This window comes from Neofelis nebulosa, chromosome 9 (genome assembly GCF_028018385.1).
Source record: "Neofelis nebulosa isolate mNeoNeb1 chromosome 9, mNeoNeb1.pri, whole genome shotgun sequence".
In the NCBI taxonomy this organism is placed as follows: Eukaryota; Metazoa; Chordata; class Mammalia; order Carnivora; family Felidae; genus Neofelis; species Neofelis nebulosa.
In genome coordinates this window covers 80,575,452-80,598,084 of record NC_080790.1, presented here as the reverse complement: position 1 = coordinate 80,598,084, position 22,633 = coordinate 80,575,452, and the positions used below count along the sequence as shown (strand labels likewise).

The 22,633-nt window shown below is 42.3% G+C and overlaps 1 protein-coding gene across 9 annotated transcripts in view; it reads left to right on the top strand.

The window, feature by feature from the left end:
* AFF3 (ALF transcription elongation factor 3) overlaps positions 1–22,633 on the top strand; it is a 575,522-nt gene that overhangs the window by 472,635 nt on the left and 80,254 nt on the right. For 7 of the 9 annotated variants that reach the window (XM_058684423.1, XM_058684426.1, XM_058684420.1 and 4 more), the window contains one exon: positions 3,901–3,941. In XM_058684423.1, coding sequence (XP_058540406.1) covers positions 3,901–3,941 — 41 coding nt within the window. The remainder of the gene's footprint in view (positions 1–3,900; positions 3,942–22,633) is intronic. The other 2 variants (XM_058684422.1, XM_058684419.1) reach the window with 1 other exon arrangement.

The window sequence follows — 22,633 nt, the reverse complement described above, 5'->3', positions numbered from 1 at the left end:
ACATATGTCTAAACCTTTTGGCTCCACCATCACATCCATCTGGTAAAGGAAAGAAACCCCTGCTCCAAGCCGCCAATTCAGCTTCTGTTAGAGATCTCAGTCAACATCAGTCCTATGGACTTGCTCTCAACAGGTGCCAACCACCTGGGATGCATCACTCCAGTGATGGTTGAACAGCTGAGTTTCTCAGTTTTTGTGTTGCTTTTGCTTTTGCTCTCTAAATAACTTTCTTATAGGCTTCACATCAAAAAGCACTGTGTTTCCCTACCACAAAAGTCAGTAAGAAGTATTTGGAGGCAGGAGAAAAAAGAATCAATACACTTTTTTAAACATTGACTGCCATGGCTAGGGGAAACTTCAGATGCCATGTTAGAGGTTTCTGTTGAACTTTTGGTCACATCCCTTATGATTTTTGTTATTCCAGGAAGAGTCAGTCTCCAGTGCCTCCTGCTGAGATGATGTTAAGAGACTGTACTAATAATGCATGCCATCTTTCCTTTGGGGAGTTCCAAATTCTTTTTGTGCATTTAGCCAGAGTCAAGAGTAGAGAGTTAAGTTCTTTTCAAGTATGGCTGCCAAAGGTGAAAGCCATCTTGATGAGTGATAAGAGAACCCTTTAGGAGACAAACGTGGGAACAGTGATGGCTGCCTATCACCTGCTGGGTGCTTTTTGTGGGCATGCTCCTGGGCTGGCCCTCTGGGAAAGCACCAAGAAAGGAGCATGAGAGAAGGAAATACCTGTCCTCTGAGGTATCAGAGGGGGCTTCTGGGCTCCAAGTCTTCCTCAGGCTTCTCCCCTCTTTCCCCATGCCTCTTTCTACTCCCTCAGTTGTCCTCGCCAAGACAAGCTGTGCAGATATTCTTCTTTTCTCTCTTGACTGATTATGTGACACTGGAATGCCAGGACATTTGGGCCCTAATTTGCTGGAATCCAGGGGAGAAGGGGGAGGCAATAACCCCTTAGACTGTCCTCAGTAGCCTGGACAGTGACTGACTGGCTCCCTCATCATTCCCTTCAGAGAAGGAGAGGGCAGTTTGGAAACAGACATAGGTTGAGGGCCAGACTCAAGGTTGCCATATAAATGAATAGCAAAACCTCTCCCGGAATGTAAGACTTTCAATTCCCAGTTTCACAGACCTTATGTTTTTTTTTTCTTAAATCAATGTGGTTATGTCATTTGTGGGAATTATCTAAGTTCCTCTTACTCATTTATTTTCAGTTCCTTTTGCCAGGCCCAGAGGCTAATGTTCCCTGTGTCACTTATTTCAAATCTGACTTTCATTCCTACTTTGCTACAGTGTTTCTCTGTAGAGATACCCTTGTCATTTTAAGGGGACATTTCCTCACCGTATAAGTGAACTTCCTGATCTTTAAAAGGTTTTAGCATCCCCGACCCCAGGCACTAAATGCCTGTAGTAATCCCCCTCATGAATATAATACAAAGAAACTCCCCTGCTCAATTCCAGACACTTCTGGGGTTGGGAGTAAGGGGTGTCCTGGTTGAGAACCACTGCTAGAGGCTTGGACAGGCCTTTGCTCTACCTCCTACTCCAGTATGACCAACACGTCTTCTCCCTGCCCACATTCCTCCTTGTCTTTAAAGTTCTGCTCAAGGGCACCTGGGTGGCTCAGTCAGTTAAGCGTCTGACTCTTGATTTTGGCTCAGCCATGATCTCACAGTTCATGGCATCGAGCCCCACTTCAGACTTCCATGCTGACTGAGCGAGCCTGCTTGGATTCTCTATCTCCCTCTCTCTCTGTCCCTCCCCTGCTTGCTCTCTCTTGCTCTCTCTCTTCCTCTTTCTCTTTCTCTCTCTCTCTCTCTCTCTCTCTCAAAATAAATAAACTAAAAAAAATAAAGTTCTGGAGCACCTGGGTGGTTCAGTCGGTTGAGCATCCGACTTCAGCTCAGGTCATGATCTCACAGTTTGTGAGTTCAAGCCCCACATCAGGCTCTGTGCTGACAACTCATAGCCTGGAGCCTGCTTTGGATTCTCTCTCTCTCCCTCTCTCTCTCTCTCTCTCTCTGCCCCTCCCCCACTAGTGCTCTGTCTGTCAAAAATAAATAAATGTAAAACAATTTTTTTTAATAAAGTTCTGCTTAAATTTCAGTGAAAAGGATTCCCTGATTGAGTCATTCATTTAACATCTACTCAGCAGATATTTACTGAGCACTTGCTAACAATTCCAGGCACTGTTTGAGGAGCTGCTGATCCACCAGCCATTAGCTGTCCCTCAGATGGGCACCTTCCTGATGCTGTCCTACCTTAACCTTTTCATTTGCATTTTATTTCCTAAGTGTCCTCAAGTCATCCCTGGACCCCCGAGTGACTTCCTACCTAGGGATTGAGCTTCCCTAAGACGATGACTACTTATTCTGCTTTTGTTTTTGTCCCTCCTGGAGGCCAGTATAATAGTTTCTACACAGTAGGAATTCAGTAAGTGTTGGACTGACTGATCCAGGGACATGCAGCTACTACCAAGGGTGTATTTCATTTCTGTAATAGGGATGATGATACTAATGTGTCAGATTTTTTTTCTAATATGAAGATTCTATTTAGTCTGTTGTCTAAATGGAAAGAGGAATAACATGGGAAATGTTTTGGTGTCCCTGGTAATTAATAAACTTGACATATGTAGCATACATGGTGAAAATGAACTGTACGCACTCTTTATTTTCTAGTACACCCTGAGTGAGCCTTGGTCTAAGAGGCCATGCTTTGATCCCCTCCCAATTATAACTTCTGAGACAGAGAACAGAGTATGACCTTGGCCTTCTGAAGCCTCAGAGTATTAAGTGATAGAAAGCCAATGTACAAAAATTTAGAATAGCCAGACAAAAAGAAAGTGATTACAAACATGAGAGAATCTGATAGAGAAATGGCAGCCTTTTTCTCTTAGTTTTTGTATTATGGAAAGTTTCAAAAACATACAAAGATGTACAGAATAATATACTAATCCCCCAGTGTGCTCATCACCTAGCTTCCACAGTTACCAACCCAAGGCCATCATGTCTCATTTATAAATGCCCATCCATTCTCCCTTCCTTCCAACTGTACTGTTTTAAAACAAATCCCAACAATATATAATTGTATCCATATTTCAAAATGGATCTCTAAAAGACACTTTTAAAAATCACCACAATATCATTACTATGCCTAAAACAAATCAGTAATCTCCTAATACTCTGACTCTTCCAACCAGTGTTCCAATTTCCAGTTGTACTGACTTTTTTCAACAAATCTAAAAACTGAGTAAAAAATTATACTTTCAGGGCACCTGGGTGGCACAGTTGGTTAAGTGTTCCAAACTCAGCTCAGGTGTTGATCTCACGGTTCGTGGGTTTGAGCCCCACGTTGGGCTGTCTGCTGTCAGTGCAGAGCCCGCCTTGGATTCTGTCCTCCTTTCTCTCTGCACCTCTCCCACCCATGTGCGTGAGTGTGCGCTCTCTCTCTCTCTCTCTCTCTCTCTCTCAAAAATAAATTAAAAAATTATTTTTACTACACTTTCATTGAGGAAGAAGCTACAAGAAACAAAACAGATTTTTTTCTTACAGGAAAGTAGAATAAAGCAATGGTAAAGGTGATTTCAGAGTGTAAAAATGAAATGATTTCAGAGTGTAGGTCTGAGCCTCTCCGGGTCTCTAGAGACTAATCTAACCTCACCTAGAACTCCGTGCCTCCCCGTTCGCGCCCCCTGGTGGCAGGTGTGTGCTGTGGGCTTCAGTTAACTCTGAGGAGCATCCATTTCATAACATGATGGGTCTCTACTATGTTGCTAGTAGTTTAATAGTTGGCCACATGGCAAAAACGTGTGTGACACAGGTTTTTTAAAAGTGTTGATTGAGTACATAATTTAAAGTCAGAATATTAAATAAACATCTCTGCCCTTCCTTCCAGCAGGCAGCCCAGAGAACTGCTCTCCACGCTCTGTCTGACAGGTACATTTTGTCATTTTTATGAACTATAAATTGCTTTATGAAACATTGAGCCCTATTTATTGTGGCATATAATTCATAATCGGATTTTGTCCCTAAAGTGTCTGTGAACTGGGATGTTAAACATTTTGCATGCTTGGATTTGTCATGCATGTGTGGAGTTTATTACTGCAAAAATCGCCTTGTTGTATTTCATAGAAAGTATGAAGAATCCCTTGTTGTGCAATGAAACAGGAGACAAGAAACTTAGAGGGAAAGACCTGAATGGTGCAGTAAATTCTGAACTTTGGAATTGGTTGCAATCTAAGCTCATTTTTCAGCAATAAGTACTTCATTGGTTTTGAGATGTTTTCTTCAGACTTTTTCCATATCATTTCACAAGAGCTGTCTGTCTTTTGATGAAATCCTCTCATGAAATACTTTGTGCACATAACCCAGTTCATGGTCCTGAGAGCCTGACTTTTCCCTCCTCACTTTGGCTTGTGTTTTTGGACTTATGTTATTGCATGAGATATATAAACCTAATCAGTAAACACACTTAAGCTGTATTTCACATCGTGCTCTGCCAGAAAGGCTTTATAAAGATAGCTGAACAGGGATATATAAAGTTACTTTCAGGGATGGACCATGCCCTTTTTGTTTTGATTGGTTTTTAAGCTTTCATTTACTGAGGTTGCGGTGTGTGTATGTGTGTCTCTTAAAGAACTGTCAGGAGGCAAAGATGAAGCCCCAGTTTCTCTTCACAAGTCAGGCTCTTACAGTGTTAGAGCCAGCTGAAGGAGATGTTACCCTGGCTGGCTGGTGGGCACCTTAGCATTAGCTAGCTAACTGTCACCACCTTCCCCTTCCTTCTCAGTTCTTTTTTTTTCTTTCTTTCTTTCTTTTTCTTTTTCTTTTTTTTTTTCTTTGTGTGTGTGTGTGGAATGAATAATAATTGACTGTGTCAACTAGCTCAGTTCACTGCTTCTCCAAGGTAAAACCTGTCACTGAGGCAAATTATCTGTGCCCATGGGTGAAAAGCATTTCCTCTATGGTGGCAGGCTGAGCGTGAGTATTTTTATTTCATTTGAAAAGCCTTCCCCATGACAACCACACAAGCCTGTGTGCTGTAAGAGTGGCTGCCACAGGATCGTCTACAATTGCTCCTGGGATTTTCACAAAAGCTGATAAACTGTACTGCTTCGGAGTCTATTGGTACGAGACTCTGGATCAAAACATTTAAAATCTGACACATTAATTCCTTTCCTCTACATACTTCTTTTTTTCCCCTTTGACTTATTAAGTAAGAGCTTCCTTCAACAAAATGCACTGATAAGCAAGCAAAAGCCCTCAGATTACAAGATAATGTTATTGCCATGGTTAGATTTTTTTGGGGGGGGGTACTGACAATGTTATAAAATTAGATTATGGTGATGGTTTCACAACCCTGTAACTATACTGAAAACCATCAAACTGTGTTTTTTTAAATGCATGAACATTATGGTATATAAACTGTATTTCAATAAAGCTACATATATAGGCACAAAACATCACTATGAACTTTGGTAGAATGAATCAAAACCTATTTTAGGAAAATAATTGAATTCCTTTGAAGACATGGCTGCAAATACAAAGACAAGTCATCGGAAACTAGAATTGATACATTCTAAGACTGCTTCCCAAAAGACACGTGACTCTGTCTTGGATAGAAAATGTACATGGATTTTAATGATAGCAACACTATTCCCCCTTGACTTTCTTCTGATATTCTAAAACCCCTCATCAAACCCAATAGTCAGTCAACCGGTAAGTTAGCATCTTAGCCTCTGTTGATTCTGTAACCGGTAAGATCAGAATACTGTGAGGAAAAAAAAAAAAAAAAATCCCATTCCCTGGAAACAGAGAAACAGGTTCCCATTATAATTTCTCTTCTTTTGAATTTTCCATCTTTAAATATAATAGAGCATTACCCCCTTAAATCTAACGTTTTTTTCTGTTCAAAATTGGGGGAATTAGGCTCATTTTAAACTAATGAGTTGACTTTGCCATTCTAACAGTGCAGTCGTGTAAAGCTACCTTCTCTGTGCTTTCTCTATTCTATGTTTTCCACTAATTTGGGGCCACACAAGTAATAGATGTGAAAGGTATGTGTAATCATTTAGAGATACAATTTTAAATCCTTTTTAAAATAAGAACTTAAAATACCTACTGAGTTAATTGGATTTATATTTTCTGTTTTCTTAAATTAGGGAATGTTAACTTACCAGGTAATATGTCATTTTCTAGCACATTACTTATTCTGTTGAATAAACCAGTATTTTCTAGAAAATAATGAATATGATTCTGGGACATACTCCTGTGTGTCTTGCCTAGTATTCTGTCTGTCAGAGGATCCACCTCAGGGTAGGAATAGAATTGAGTAAAGATTCCCCCCAAGTCATGACCTTCCCAAGGTGGAGATCTAACCCCAACATCCCTGACAACTTAGAGCCTGGTATTAATCTATTTACATAAACTCATCTGTTTTACTAAACAATTTTTTTCCAGCCTGTTGTCACTTCTTGATATAAAATTCCATAGCGATGGGGTGCCTGGGTGGCTCAGTTAAGCATCTGACTCTTTTTTTTTTAATGTTTTGTTTTATTTTTTGAGAGACAGAGCATGAGCATAGGAGGGGCAGAGAGAGAGAGAGAGAGAGAGAGAGAGAGAGACAGACAGACAGACAGACAGAATCAGAACCAGGCTCCAGGCTCTGAGGTATCAGCACAGAGCCCAACGCAGGGCTTGAACCCAGGAACGCAAGATCATGACCTGATCCAAAGTTGGACACTCAACTGACTGAGTCACCCAGGTGCCCCAAGCATACAACTCTTGATTTTGGTTCAGGTCATGATCTCAGGATGATAATATCAAGCCCCATGTTAGGCTCTGCACTAATAGCACAGAAGCTGCTTGGGATTCTCTGTCCCTCTGTCTCTGCCCCTCCCCTGTTCTCTCTCTCTCAAAATAAATAAATAAATAAACTTTAAAAAATAAATAAATAAAACTCCATAACGATGAACAAGCACTTTCATTTTTGCCCTAGAAAATGACAACACTTGTCAGACCCCAGAAGGTGCTTCCTGCGTTCTGTAATTCTGCAGTTGGATAAAAAAGCCCATGTTGGCTTGGGCTGTGCCACCACAGACTTCTTGTCTCATGTCCCGATAGTTAGTTCATATGTGGCCCCCTTCTCTTCCATTTAGCCTTACAACTACCTTGAGTACCTGGTGAACACAGGACGTCTGATCCAGGAGTAGAGCCATTTTGTTTCAAGATGTACACTTGATGATGACCTAGGGGTTTACTTGATGTGGGGTCATTGGGGGATGTGAGTGTATAATGAAGGAAGCCAACGGCTGTTCTCTGCTTCCCCAGGAGAAAACCTGCGTCCAGGCCTTTTGAGACCTGACCTGATGAGACTAGTTATAAGGGAAAGTGTTAGCATTTCCCTTTCCTTTCTAATGGCAAGCAGAAACTTTGTCCCTGTGGGGTGTCTGAGATGACAGTATCCAGATGTCTTCTGAAGGCCAATCTTGTCTATCTTTTCATTTCTCCAGTTTCCTGGTTTAAATAGGCATTCTAGCAGAAATCCAATATCTGACACTTAAGACTGTGCTTTCAAGTTCAGTGAGTCCTAAGTAATCAGTACACAACCTCAATAAATTAAAACTATAGTATTTCCATTCTCTAAATTTAAAAATCTTCTGCGGTCACCTCCAGAGAGGTGGCCTTGTTTGGTCTTGCTTGAACAACGGGTTTAATTTATAGTTCATCCCAAATAGCCAGAGCATCAAGACTGGCTCACACTGGCAAGGCAAATTTGGGCCTCAGCCCAGCTAACTTGTGCCACCCTGCAGTGACAGGAAGGGTTGTGTGAGGGTAGAATGGCACGTCTTTTTGTTCTTTCCTACTGCTGACTGTGGAACTTTTCATCCGTTTTATGCCTTTGAAAGTCATCTGGCCTACGAGAGGCTTACCGATGCCCCAAATCGTGAAAAAAGCAAGAGACCAAGGCAGGAAGAGGTGGCAAAATCCTCAACAAGGTAAAACAAGCCACTTACAAGAAAACTTCAGTCTGTAAAGAGACACTCTCCTTCTTACTTATTCACTCCTTATGATGTGCCTCCCAACTGGTTTTTTTCTCCTTATGGATTATTGTACCGGATAGGGTAGAGAGAGGCAGAGGAGAATCAGGATAAATGGGCACGAGGCTCATTTATAAAGGTGTGTCTTTGGTGTTGACTCGCCGCACTGTGAAAGCTGCCACATCACCAGTAATGTGGAAAATATGCAAAGTGCTGTTCAGAGAAGGAAGGGTATGTGTGCCGCATATGAAGTGCCTTGGAATATGATTAACTTCCCTTCATAAGTAGTAAATAGTAGATAACTGTGATCAAAAACGGGATTCGTGTGATTTATCAAGCTGAGCAACTGTGCATTTGCAGAGAAGCTGGAGGTCAATCTTGAAATCTAGGGCAAGAGGAGCACTAGGAAATTGCCAGGGCTAAGAAGTTAATCATACCCTTGGACTGCTTCCATCTGTCTCAGAGCGACAGGGCTGCTGCAGAACGAGCAGGGATGCTTTATAGCAGCAGATCAGGAATTAATATTTTCTGTGAAACCTCAAGCATCATTTGCAGTAACTTGGGTTTTATAAAAATGGAGCATAATTTCATATGAATAAATCACATTCAGCTGGAAATAAGAGAAGCTGGGAAAAAAAACTGTGCTTGACTGAAAAAAAAAAAAAAAAAAGGAATGAGCAGCAAGAAAGCCAACATGAAAACAGTTGTTGAAGCGATGGCACTTGGAGGGCACAAGTGGCCGTGTGGTTAAATTGTGCATATAATCATCTTCTGAAATGTCAGCGTGCGACTCCAGAAATGGCTACATTTTTATAGCCGTGGAGATGCATCACCAGACTGTAACCTGTCTGCCCATCTGGCAATATCTCAGGTCCAAGATCCATTTATATTGAAATCCAAACAACTGCCATTGATTGATTCACTTACGCCACAAGCATTTATTGAGCGCATCCTGCGTGTTCAGCCAGGCGCAGAGCTGGGGCAGGCAGGGGTGCAGTGGTGAGGAGAAACGGCCATGCCCCTATGCTCAGGGCTTTCCCATCCAGGGGGTTGCTGGCTATGCAAAAAGAAAGGCCTCATACAGCTCATTCACATGAATCACACCCCTAAAATCTCTACTTCCCATTAGGGAGAATGTAATGGAATTAAGTAAATGAGAATTAGACCAAAATGAAGGGGTTTTACTTCCACGTGGGGCTGGTGTTCATCCAAAGACAGGACTGGAAATGGCCCCAACGCAAGGTGAGGAGCACCGGGTGAGCATCAGACTGTGGTGAGGCGGGGGGGCGCGGGGTGCATTCAGCTTCATCTTCCTGACACCTTGCCAAGTGGACCAACTTCAGCCAAGCAAAGGGAGCATGTTGGGGATGGCCACCAGCACAGAAGCACAACTTTCTGGGTAACATTTTACATAATGTCCCTGATGTCCTGAGAGGAGAGTCAAGTTGCCATGCACTACTAACAGTTGGTCTCTTCTGAAAGGGTCCAAAAAGGGGGCGATGCAGAACTTTTTAAGAAAGCTTTAAATTTCCAACTTTAAAGATGCTAATGTGGCATGCTGGACAGTGTCTATCAGCCCTGCCCTTGAGACCCACAGCAGTCTCTCCAATGCAAAGGACTCCTTAGTTATAATGAAGTCTCTTTGGTGTACTGTGTAAATTAAAAACTTTTTGAAAGAGCTTTAGAGTTTAGAAGCACTATCACATTGACTGTCTCATTTTGTGGCTCTCACAACAACCCCGTGAGATAGGAAGGACCCATTTTACAGGTAAGAAAACTGAGCCTGAGATAGGTGATGGGACTCATCCAGGGTCACAAGGTAGCAAGTAGCAGAGCTGGGACTAAACTCCAGGTCCTATGACTCCCAGTGAGTGTGATTTTCTTGTCCTCCATCACACAGCAACAAAGCAAGCTTGGAAGGGGTCAGAGACTGGTGGCTTGTGCCACGTTTTACATTCTAACAACTAGTTTACTCAGTCTGTACTAACACTTTGTTTCTGCTAATAGTTATAATAATCCTAACATTTCTGGCTTGATTATCTTTTTATCCCTAGCACCTAGCATAATTCCTAGCAATTAGGAGACACAGTAAGTCACTTGATGAATGAAAGAAAAAAATGAGCAAATAAATGAATAAACTAGGACCAATGTTTTTGGTTAAATGATGGCAACTTTGGGCTGAAAATAGAAAATACTTTTCTAAATGGGTAAGGGGCATTAAGGAATCTACTCCTGAAATCATTGATTCACTATATGCTAACTAATTTGGATGTCAATTTTAAAAAAGAAAAAAGAAAACAGAAAATACTTTTCTGAAACTTGCTGTGTGCCACTGCAGCAGACCATCCAGGAGATAGAGGTTGGTGGTCAGGGGCTCACCACTAAGGGCTTAGAGCAGATGTCTGTGCCTATAAGATGCTATAGAATTGAGAAACACTATTAACTGCCACACAGGTAAAGAATGGGAAAAAATGGAATCGTTTTTTAAAAATCAGTCCAAAAGTAGCCAAGAAACTGATGAATGGATAAAGATGTGAGACTTATATATAATGAAATATTATTCAGCCATAAAAAGAAAAGAATGAAATCTTGTAATTTGCTACAACATGGATGGAGCCAGAGAGTATTATACTAAGTGAAATACATCAATCAGAGAAGGACAAAAACCATATGATTTCACTCATATGTGGAGTTTAAGAAACAAAATAAGCAAAGGGGAAAAGAGAGAGGGAGACAAAGCAAGAAACAGACTCTTAATTATAGAGAACAAATTGATGGTTACCAGAAGGGGGAGGGGTGGAGGCATGGGTGAAACAGGTGATGGGGATTAAGGAGGGCACTTGTGATGAGCACAGGGTGATGTATGGACTTGTTGAATCACTGTATTGCACACCTGAAACTAATATGACACTGTTCACTAACTGAAATTAAAATTAAAACTTGAAAAACACTTCAAAAGATTAAAATCATCCAGTGCAATTAGAGTGGAATTAAATTAGGACTCAGTAACCAATGGAGAACTCTATGATGCCATGGAGAGGTTTCCTGCATGGAGAGGGGGTTAGGCCAGATGACCTCTGGCCCTTCCCTGTCTCCCCTCCTTGCTCCTCATTTCTGTGATTCATACTGCTGCCACAACTTACAATGTTCTCACATATTCTCTCCACCAGTGATGCAGGCTCCTTTTTTTCCTGCATTCTTTTGTAGGATATTTACACTACTGAGCCCCTATAATGGGTAAGGCATTGTGCTGGTCTATATGGAAGATACCGAAATTTATTACCTGTGGATCCCACTCTCCGGGAGTTTACAACGTGATAGAAGAAACTTAGGCATATGTGTAACTACTATGTATATTAACTGTCAGCATGTGCATACCTGACCTTAGGTCTTATTAGCACAGCAGTCATGTGGAGGTGCTGCACTCAGCATTTCCTACGCATCACTTCATTTACTCCTCACAACAGTCCTCTCAGCTAGGAAGGAAGGATTCAACATAAGGGTCCTAAAGAGGTGATATTTTCAATGAAGTTTTATTTCATTTCATTTCCCAAATACTCTCCCTAAAATCCTAGTGAATCTGGGTGACCAGAGACACATAACTTACCCAAAGTCTTATGGACATAAAGCCCCAGAGTGGTCTGTCTGACTCTGGTGGATGATGCTCTTAGCTGCTTCAGTAATCACCCTCGCCCCCCATCAATTTATAAAGAAATAACTTTACTGGAGGGGTGCAGTGACAGCACTGAAGTACTCTCAGAGCGCAGAGGAGGGGAGCAGGGAGGAGGGATTTGAAGTATATGTAAAGGATGGTAGCTTCAGATGACCCAGGAGCGGAAAGGGAAGGACCGGCCTTCTCTGCAGAAAGAGTGGCTTTGGTCTGAGCAAGCAAGCCTGTGGGGGTGAACAGGGAGCTTCAGGCCCTTCATTCTGCTGGGGTGTAGGCTTCTAAAGGGAAAGGCGTGTGAAAGCCAACTCTAGACAGCCACTGATGCAGAGGGGTGAGGCTCGCCTTTTGCTGCACAGTGCTTCCTTCAAATGTGAGCTCAAGCTTCATCTTCTATGGAAACCCTGAATATAACCCCCTTACCTGGCTCTCACACACCTATTCCTTCAGCACCTCATATAATTGTGGACACAGTCCTGCTTCCGTCCTCTGCTCACCTTATGTATTTATGTCTGGTCTCAACAACCGACTGGAGAACAGGATCCCCATCTTAAATACTAGGTAGTACTTTATACAAAATGACTGCTCAGTGAGACTTACTCAGTGCCTTTCAAACAATAAAGACCAGGAATTCAAATTATGCCTCTTATCTCTGCTCTCATGATAACAAGGGAAAAAATACCAAACCTCTGGCCCAGCTCTCCCTAGCCTCCCCTCATCAGGAAGCAAGGATGGGATTTTGAATCCTTAAACTTGGACTAGAATTTTCTTTGGGCTAAGTGTTTACCCATCTGCATCTGAACTTTCTCCGTTGCATAAACAAGATGATAGTAATGCCCTCCTTGTTAGGTTTATGTCCAGATTAAATGAGGTGATAAATAGAAAAAATATCTATTATTCTATTCATATGGTAGTAATTACTACACCACTGAGAAGAGTCATTCATCAAGATACCATGAGATACTCTCTGATTTAAGTCCTACCATGATGCTTAAAAACCGGGGGAGGAAAATATTACATTATGGACTTAATATATGAAACCCTGAATAGCTAATAGTGTGGGTCATGTTCTTACATTGACATTGTAGGAAAATAGGTACCAAGAAATCCCAAGAACTATGCCTGACTGGGCTTATACCATCCCTATTTTGTAATCTATCCTAACCTAGCCTGTTCTCCCCTAAAAGCCAACTTGTGGGTCCATCGGTCCTAGGTGAGGCTCACACATGACTTCCAAGAGGCTCCAGCCAAGTCTCTTCCACATCATCTTCCTACTTGATTCCTGTAGAAAAGGCAATCTGGGCCATTTCCTGACACCTTTTTCGGCATATCTCCAAAGAATTGGTCTCGTGTAATATTTCAAAGTAAGTAATCTTTATTTCAAAAGCAAACAGCGATTCTTAGATACCATGGGGATGGATCCCTGATAAGCTCTGTTCAGGGGAACCGTGTGGAGGGAGAAAAAAATGCCAAGTCCCTGAGCCAGCACTCTCCTCTCTAACAGGACCCAACGGTACCCATATGTATTCACAAAAGTGGGCCCCCTTGGCCTTACTGCTTCTTCTGGGGAGGCCATGTAAGTGTCCCCTACTGCCCTTTGGTGGCTGTTAGCTCAATTGACTGTGTTAACAATGTGAGCAAATGCAGGCTGTCAGGTCTAAAATTCAGCTTTTAAAAAGCCCCCCTAGTACTAATTTCCACAATAAAACTGAATGGCTCCAGAGAAGCCATTGAGTTCTATCAGGTAAATAACACACATTTTAAAAGGTCCCAAACTTGTATTTTACACAATAGAACAGAGCAGCCTGGAAGAAACTGTTATAGTCTTTTGAGTAAATAAACAATGAATTGTATGAAGCCACTAATTGCCCTTTCAAATGGTCTAGTGGGTTTTGGGACACCTGAGGGTTAGTATGGACCCGCTGCTGGATGTCTGGGCAAAGAAGATGCCACAGGAGGGGCCTCTGGGCCAAAGTGTGTTTTAACCCGTTTTATCACTGCCCATAATTGCCGTGAGCCTGTAGGAACGCATGCGGCATTCTTAGGAGGGTACGTCCTCTTTAAAAATGACTGATAGTGCTCTCAGCCACACAATGATGTGAATGTAGTTAATGCCACTGAATTGTACTCTTGAAAATGGTTAAAATGATAAATTTTATGTGATATGTGTATTTTACCACAATTAAAAAGAAAAAAAATGAATGTACACACTAATATTCCAAGCTCTTCAGATGGTCCCCTTTCTCACATGTCTCCAGTGGAGAGTAGTTCTCTCTGTCCCAGGATTGAGGTGCTGGAGTTCTTGCCTGGAGATTCTTTCCTCCCTCCCTTCCTTCCTTCCTTCCTTCCTTCCTTCCTTCCTTCCTTCCTTCCTTCCTTCCTTCTCTGCTAGTGGAGAAGGCCTCTCAAAGGTGAGCCTGGTCCCCTGGGGTGAGGAGACCCTACGGTCTGACCCTCTGCTCCTACAGCCAGGAAAGGATCTGTGATTACGGAAGAGCAGAGCTAATTGTTCACACCACCTGAAGTAACAAGCCCTGGGGAAGGGGTCAGAAGGAACCAGACACCCCTTAGAAGGCATGTTGTAACTTATTACTAACCATACTTTAAATTACCAACTTTGACCCATTACCATCCACACTGTGTTCCCCTCTTCTGGACCCATTTTCTCAGACTAAATTGATAAAACTACTAAAGGTGAAATATTTAAATAACAGAACTCTAAATTATTTTTACTAAAGTCTTTGTCACTATGTCCTACTCCTTTGAACCATGATATCACTTTCACTTCTAGGCGAAGGTCGATGGTATAATGTATGCTTGTTAATTTAATTTTTGATACATCCAGAAAAGTTATTTATATATCCAGTATATAAGACATCTCAAACTTGGCATTAAAAGAAATAAAACTCTTGCATAATTAGCATAGTTTTCAATATTTGTCACTCTTGTCTACTCTTTTCCTTTTTTAACTGAAGTACAGTTGATGTGCAATGTTACATTAGTTTCAGACGTCCAACATAGTGACTTACTCGACAAGTCCATTCGTTATGCTGTACTCACCACGAGGGTAGCTACCTCCTGTCACCCTACAACGCTATTATGGTACCATTGACTATATTCCCAAAGTCGTACTTTTCATCTCTATGACTTATTCATTCCATACCTGGAAGCCTGGACCTCGCACTCCCCTTCACCCATTTTGCCCATCTCCCTAACTCCCTCCTCTCTGGTAACCACCAGTTTGTTCTCTGTATTTGTAAGTCTGATTCTGCTTTTTGTTTATTCATTTGTTTTATTTTTTTAGATCCCACCTGTAAATGAAATCATATGATATTCATCTTTTTTCTGTCTTATTTCGCCTACCATAATAGCTTCCAGGTCCATCCATGTTGTTACAAATGGCAAGATCTGATTCTTTTTTATGGCTGAGTAATATTTCAGTGTGTACACATAGCACATCTTCTTTATCCATCTGTTGATGAACACTTACATTGCTTCCATATCTTAGCTATTTTAAATGATGCTGCAGTAAACATAGGGGTGCATATAGCTTTTCTAATTAGTCTTTGTGTTCTTCAGGTAAATACCCAGTATTGAAACTATTGGGTCATATATTATCTCTATTTTTAATTTTTTTAGAACCTTCCATGCTGTTTTCCACAGGGGCTGCACCAATTTACATTTTCACCAACAGTGCACAGGGTTGTTCTTTCTCCACATCCTTGCCAACACTTATGATTTCTTGTCTTTTTGATTCTAGCCATTCTGACAGGTGTAGGGTGATATCTCATTGTGGTTTTGACTTGCATTCCCGATGGTTAGTGATATTGAGTATCTTTTCATGTGTCGGTTGGCCCTTTGTGTGTCTTCTTTGGGAAAAAAAAATGTCTATTCAGGTCTTCTGCCTATTTTTTAATCAGATTATTTGGGGTTTTTTGCTATTGAGTTGTATACATTCCCTATATATTTTGGATATTAACCCTTTGTCAGATATGTCATTTGCAAATATCTTCTCCCATTCAGTAGGTTGCCTTTTAGTTTTGATGATGGTTTGCTGTGCAAAACCTTTTTATTTTTGTATAGTCCCAGTAGTTTGTTTTTGCTTTCTGTCTACTTTTTAAAAATATATATTTCTGAAATAAAATTACACCTATACCTTCTTGAATGACTAGTTTTGATTAAGCACTTGCTGTCCTACACTGAATATATTGATGCTTTATTAATTAGCGGTCAGTTCTTTTAAAATGGTGAAACTGATTACACAGGAAGATACGATCTATAGTCACCCCCCACCTTTTTACATTTTGCCTGTGTGTTCACCATTCTCACTGACTCAGATCTGCCACACTGAACTGAACATAAAAGAAACCCAAGAGCAACAAGTAACATGTCTTACAGGGGGAAAAAAAGATACAAAAAGATGAAGTGCATTTTCATACACATGGATATTTCTTAGCACTCTGATGCCACTGTCTTTAGATCTATCACTCATGTCTGTGCCCTTAATAAGTGGAGGGCCAGCTGGAGAAACATTTGTGGTGGGTGGATAGTTCTAAAGCCAATAGATAGATTAAGGAGGGGGGGTTGTTTTGTTTTGTTTTGTTTTGTTTAAAACCAAACTACTTAGCAGCTTTTAATGGAAGTTTATTTACATTATGATACCACCATTGTTTTTTGTTTTGTTAAATCTCCTTTTAGTGGAGAAAATTAGCTAAAGGCCTGGAGGCTTCCTTCTCTGCTTTAAGAGCCTTTCAGGCCAACACCTCCCACCCATCCCCATCCCCCAGTACATTCCCTCCCAGGCAGTCCCACCCCAGCCATTTCACTCTGGACTCGAAGAGCCAGCTGGAAAGAGCTGCCCCTCCAGCTGCTCACTCTGGGCACCGGGCCTGCCCCTCCCCTCCTCTCCTCCACTCCCCAGTCGGCCTCCCCATGACCCACTCCTCTGACTGCCCTCCCGGACGCAGCCATGGGCCAGCATTGGCTGAGCTGCCTGGCTGGCCTTTAATGACTGTGTTTTGGAGCCTGATGAGCTCCCCTGCTGCTGTTGAAAGGTTAATGTGCTCCCCATCAACTGGAGCAGCCTGACCTTTCCCGATTTCATCCAATTCCTTTCCCTGTGCTGGCTCCCGGGCAAGTGACCGGCAGGCCCGCTGCCACCCCATATCCTCCCTATGTCCCCAAGAGTGCAGCACCCACCTCTGCCCTTGACAGCCAGCATCACAGCCTGGCCATCTGCACCCTGTTACTCTCACAGCCGTCAGAGCTGCTGAATTCTGAGCCATATCCCCAACCGTGCCTCCTCTCTCTCTAATTCTCCATGGCCTTGGAACTGAGTCTTCATGCTGCCCTCTACCCATTGCTCCTCGCATCCTGAGAGTCAGTATTCAGTTGTCAGTGCTCATTATTTAATTGTAGGTCAGTTAGGTCAAAATATTGAAATCAAATCAGGGTTATGAAGGGAAAGTCCATGGCCCCTTTTCCATTTCACAGACCAGTTCTGCCTGCTTACTGGTCCTGATCCAGCTAATTGGACAGGACTTCCATGAAGCTAGCACAGCCCAAGAGTATGTAGGCCCAGCAGCTCCCCAGGGGCTTCCCTGTGGCCCCATTTACCCTGTTCACAGCCAATGAGTCAGAAGGCCACTTTAGGCCATGATTCCTCATCTAACACTGGAGACAGTAACCCCTATTCAGCTAGCAGATCCTGGTGCTGGGAGGGAAGAAGGAAAATGATGTGTCTGAAGGCATGAATGCTACCCAAGCACAGAGAATTAAAGACATTTATTAGTTTGCTGAGGAAATATGTGAACGAGGTCCATATTTTCTTTGATTCATTGCCTCAGCCACTAAGCTATTTAATGTAATTTTTTTAATTTTTTAATGTTTATTTATTTTTTGAGAGAAAGACAGAACACGAGTGGGGGAGGGGGAGAAAAAGAAGGAGACACAGAATCTAAAGCAGGCTCCAGGCTCTGAAGCTGTCAGCACAGAGCCTGACGCAGGGTTCAAACTCAGGAGCTGGGAGATCATGACCTGAGCTGTAGTGGAATGCTTATCCCACTGAGCCACCGAGATGCCCCACTATTTAGTGTAATTCTAAAATGACAGTAGGTGTGGGCCTTTGCTATTGCTGGAAGATGAACACAAAGTTGAGTGATAACCCACCCCTCCTTGACAAAGGCATGTGGTCATCAGGCCATCATGTTACCTTCCTTCCTCTTGGAGTGGCATGCCTGCTGCAGCGGTCCCTGTGCTAGGGCTTAATGTCATTGTCCCATTTCATCTCCATGGCAGCACTCTGGGTAGGCACCATTGTCCCCATTTTACATGTGGGGAAACTGACACCTAGAATGAATGATGGAGTCACTTGCCCAAGGTTGAGGAAGGGCTACAGCTGGCGAGAGTCCAGGTGTTCAGGTGGCAGTGTGGCCGTGTGCAGGTAACGGCCTGGCACACTGAGCTAGTGACCAAGGCACACTGTCCTGATTGCCCCAAGGGCCTCACCCTTGCCCCACCCCCATTGCCCGCCCTTAAAAAGGACAAAATCCCACCTGCCACAAGCTTACATTCACAGCACAGGCTCGAGCGCCACACACCAGACCAAGGGCTGCTCTTGCCCTTGCCTTTGTCAGTGCATCAAAACATAGTCACATTTAATCAGAGGGAGCAGTCCGTGCCACATTTGAGCATAAAACAGGAACGAACCTGCTGCATCCTTGAAGGTTTCCACTGGGTTCTGACTTGGTGGAACATACCTCATCTGCTCCTGCTCTCTCCAAGAAAGTAGTTCTGAGGTTTTCAGCCCTCCTTCTGTGTTCTGCCCTTAAAACAGATGACCCAGAAACCCCTGAAAAGTGCTGTAGTGGTGCTTAGATTTATATGGTGAGGAAAGGAGAGTCAAGCCAATATTATTTCCTAAGACTTATATTTCTTCAAGATTTTTTTTCCTTCCATCTGGCTGAAGAAATGTTAGTTATTCATTAACATTTCTAAATGAAGGCCAAATTTTTTTGCCCACAGCTCTACAGCAGTTCTGTACACCATCAGTCTTTACATGTGAACCCGACCCGTATGTTGTTCCTCTGGGCACTAGTCATCAGTTATCCTCAGTTTTCCTCAGTCAGGTGAGGTGAAGCTCTGGGGTGGTGGATACCACACAGACTCTCTGAATATCAGAAGGTCCGGAACAGTAAGGGTTCAGCCAACATGACCCCTCCTGTCCCCGTCAAGCCCTGGCTCTGTCACAGGCTCACCCTGTGACTCCAAATACAGAAATTTTACCTCTCCCACACCTGCACACACTGTTTCTTCTGCCTGGAACAGTTTCCCCTCTCCCCTCCTCCCCTCCAAGTTGCCTGGCTTGCTCCTGCCCATACCAGGTCACAGCTTTACATCCTGTACCCCATTAGGCCTTCCTCCCTTTGCTGTCTTCCCATAGCACCCTCCACTTGTCTCTTGGTGACACTCACCACTGTTGTAATGAACTGCTTAATTTCCTGCCTCCCCATGGGAGACAAGCTCCGTCTTATGCCTGTGAAATCTGGGTACCTCGTGTAGTGCCTGATGCATGGCCTTAATACTTGCTAACTGACTTTATTTCTTTGAGTCTTTTTTCTCGTCTGTTAAGTGGAGATGGTGATGCTTGCTCTATTTACCTTGAAACATTCATCAGGCCTTATGGGATTATTTTTTTTGCAAAAGAGCTATGGAAAACAAAAAACTTGTTACAAATAGTGTAGGTTTTTAGTGCAACAGATACAAGGAAGGAAGGAAGGAAGGAAGGAAGGGAGGGAGAGAGGGAAGGAGGGAGGAAAGAACTTGAATAGCTTCTACCCTTGATGAGTAATGAAGGGTAAAGTAAAACACCACATTCTGTCCATTACACTTAACCCTTTACCCCCAACCTAAGTGTGGCTGGCCACTTTTCTCCAACAGTAATTAATGAAATAAGTTATACAACAGCAATCGTAGCAAATATTATATAAAAGCAATTACTGAAGTGACAATTTTAATTCAAAATTATTTTATTTACATGAGACCCCCAACTTATTTAAAATCCTGGCTCCACAGAGCCTCCTTGAGCTTCCAAAACTGTCGGCACCACCTTGGCTACCTGGAGATAGTCTGCAAAATTTTATTCCACCTTTACATTAGTGAAAAACTTGGGGAATGCAAGCAGATAGGTAGCTGGGTAGATTACAGACAGGCAGGAACTGAGTCCCCTCAGAAGACTGTTGTGCCATTCTTCAACAAAGACTTGCATTCTGGCTTCTGTGCCAAAAGATCTGAAGCCATAGAAGCAATGTTCCCCATGTGACTCCCCAGGCTGATTATAGCTGCAGTGATTATACATCCCAGTGATTTCCTGGGCCCCATTATAATTACAGCTGGTGCCTCCTTCACTCTTAAAAGTGTCCTGGTTTAAACCACAATAAGATATCACATCACACCCACTAAGATGGCTACTATCAAAAATAAATAAATAAATAAATAAATAAATAAATAAATAAATAAATAAATAATAAAATAACAAAAAATAATAAGTGTTGGCAAAGATGTGGGGAAACTGGAACCCTCATGCACTGTTGGTGAGAATTCTATAATGGTATAGCCACTATAGAAAAAAATACAGTGCTTAAGAAAATTAAAAATAGAATTACCATGTGATTCAGTAATTCCATTTTGGGATATTATCTCAAAGAATCCAAAGCACAGTCTCAAAGAGATATTTGCACACCCATATTCATGGCATCACTGTTCACAATAGCCAAGAAATGGAAGCAACTCATAGATGGATGAAAGGATAAACAAAATATACCTACACTGGGGTATATTCAGAATTAAAAAGGAAGGAGATTCTGACATGCTGTATATTTTGAGGACATTTATGCTAAGTGACATAAGCCAGCTCCAAAAAGATAAATACTGTGTAATTCCACTCACGTGGTTTATCTAGAGTAATCAAATTCAGACAGAAAGTAGGATGGTTGCCAGAGGCTGAGAGGAGGGAAGAATGGAAAATTAGTATTTAAAGGGGATAGAGTTTCAGGCATGCCTGGGTGGCTCAGTCAGTTAAGGATCTGACTCTTGATTTTGACTCAGGTCATGATCTCAGCGTTCATGTGTTTGAGCCCCACATTGGCTCCGTGCTGCGGAGCCTGCTTGGAATTTTTTCTCTCTCTCTGCTCTCTCTCTCTCTCTCTCTCTCTCACACAAAATAAATAAATAAACTTTAGAAAATAGTATAGAGTTTCAGTTTTGTAAGATGAAAAGAGTTTTGGAGATGAATGGTGGTAATGGTATCAGAACAATGTGATATACTTAATGCTACCAAACAGTACACTTAAAAATGATTAAGATTTATGTTATGTGTATTTTCACACAATTTTTTTAAATTAAAGTGTCCTGGTTCAGAACATAAATTATATGGCCACCCTGATTATAACTAATTTTGAATTCTTGTCAGTCAGTGTTACTCAAGGAAACATTTTCAGTGTAAGCCTTTTATTTCTGACTATAAAATAGAAAGCTCTTCTTATGGAGGAGTCAACCTCTCAGCAGGCAGACAGGGCGAAGTTTGAAGGACATTTGTTTGGGTTGGGTGCTTTGATAGGTAGCAGTTCTCAGAAGCACTGGGCCACCAGTGCAGGGGAGTCCAGCTTACTGCTTTCATTGTCTTGGGGCTGGGGTTCTCTGCAAAAGAAAGGCTTCTTGCAATTTCAAGAATGTTTGTCCCACGGCTTAGGCAGGCCAAGGGAGAGCATCCCATGTGCAGTTCACTCCCAGGAGCTAGAACCCTCACTGTGCCTTCACAACAGCCCACAGCACTTGGGTCTAACAGACTTGGCTAGTAGCTGCCTCCTTCTGATAGGCCTTCTCCGCCCCTCTGCACTGAGAACCCCATGTCCTCTCAAAGGTTGACTCTTCCATGAGGTGAGCCCAAGACAGTCTTTTCTCCTAGATACAGCCCCTTAGCTGTATAACAGCTGTGTGAAAGTGTCCCCATTGATTCTCCCCAGGATGGTGATCCTTCCTCCGCTGGCCTCCTCTCCTTCATCAGCTGATAAACTTTCTGAGGGTAGTGTGAAGATGGTGTCATAAAGTCTTCCCTTTATTCTATGATATGTGTTCAGTAGCTATTGTAGACTATTTATTTTCTGTTTTCTAACACAATTGCCATGACTTTAGTTAGTATTTAACATTGCTGTCTTAACCTTCCTCCCTTTTCAAGCTTTGTGCAATGCATCCCCATCACGTTTCCAGTGTTATTTTTATCTCTGAACTTTCTGTTGAAGATTATCTGTTGCAAATCTTAATGCTAAAACCCTGGTAGAAGCAGAGCTAAAGGAAATGCAAGTCTTCATGAGCTCTTACCTCCCTGATGCTCACATTCCTCAGGGATTGGGTCATTTGCCCCCATGAGCAGCCCCCAAGGAGGAGTCTAGAGTGAAACTTGGTACCTGTAGTCAATCTCATCCATCTCTCCATCCTACTACCTGTTCCAAAAAGGGTTAGCTGCATCTAGTGCAGTAGGAAGGTCAAATAACAGAGTCTAAAGGAAAAGACTTGCTTTCCAGAGGAAATTTCTACCTTTTATGTGCTGTGAGAATAAAACTGGCAACAACAACAAACATGAACTCTGGGTTTGCAGATGCCACCGTCTTTCAGTGAAACACCCCAAGGACGGCCTGTCCTATTGACTCCCAACATTATGGCCAAGCCTGCTCTGCTGAATAAAATATTCTTCCAATATTCTGTTGTCCAAAAACAACAACACACAGCTTAGGATGGGTGGAGTTCGGCCAGTCTGGATGCACTAAAGATCCTTCAGTGTTGGCATTCTCTATACCTGCCCTGGAAGGCAATCTGGTATATTTCTTTTTCTAGAAACTCTAATCTCTTCACATGGCCACTTTAGG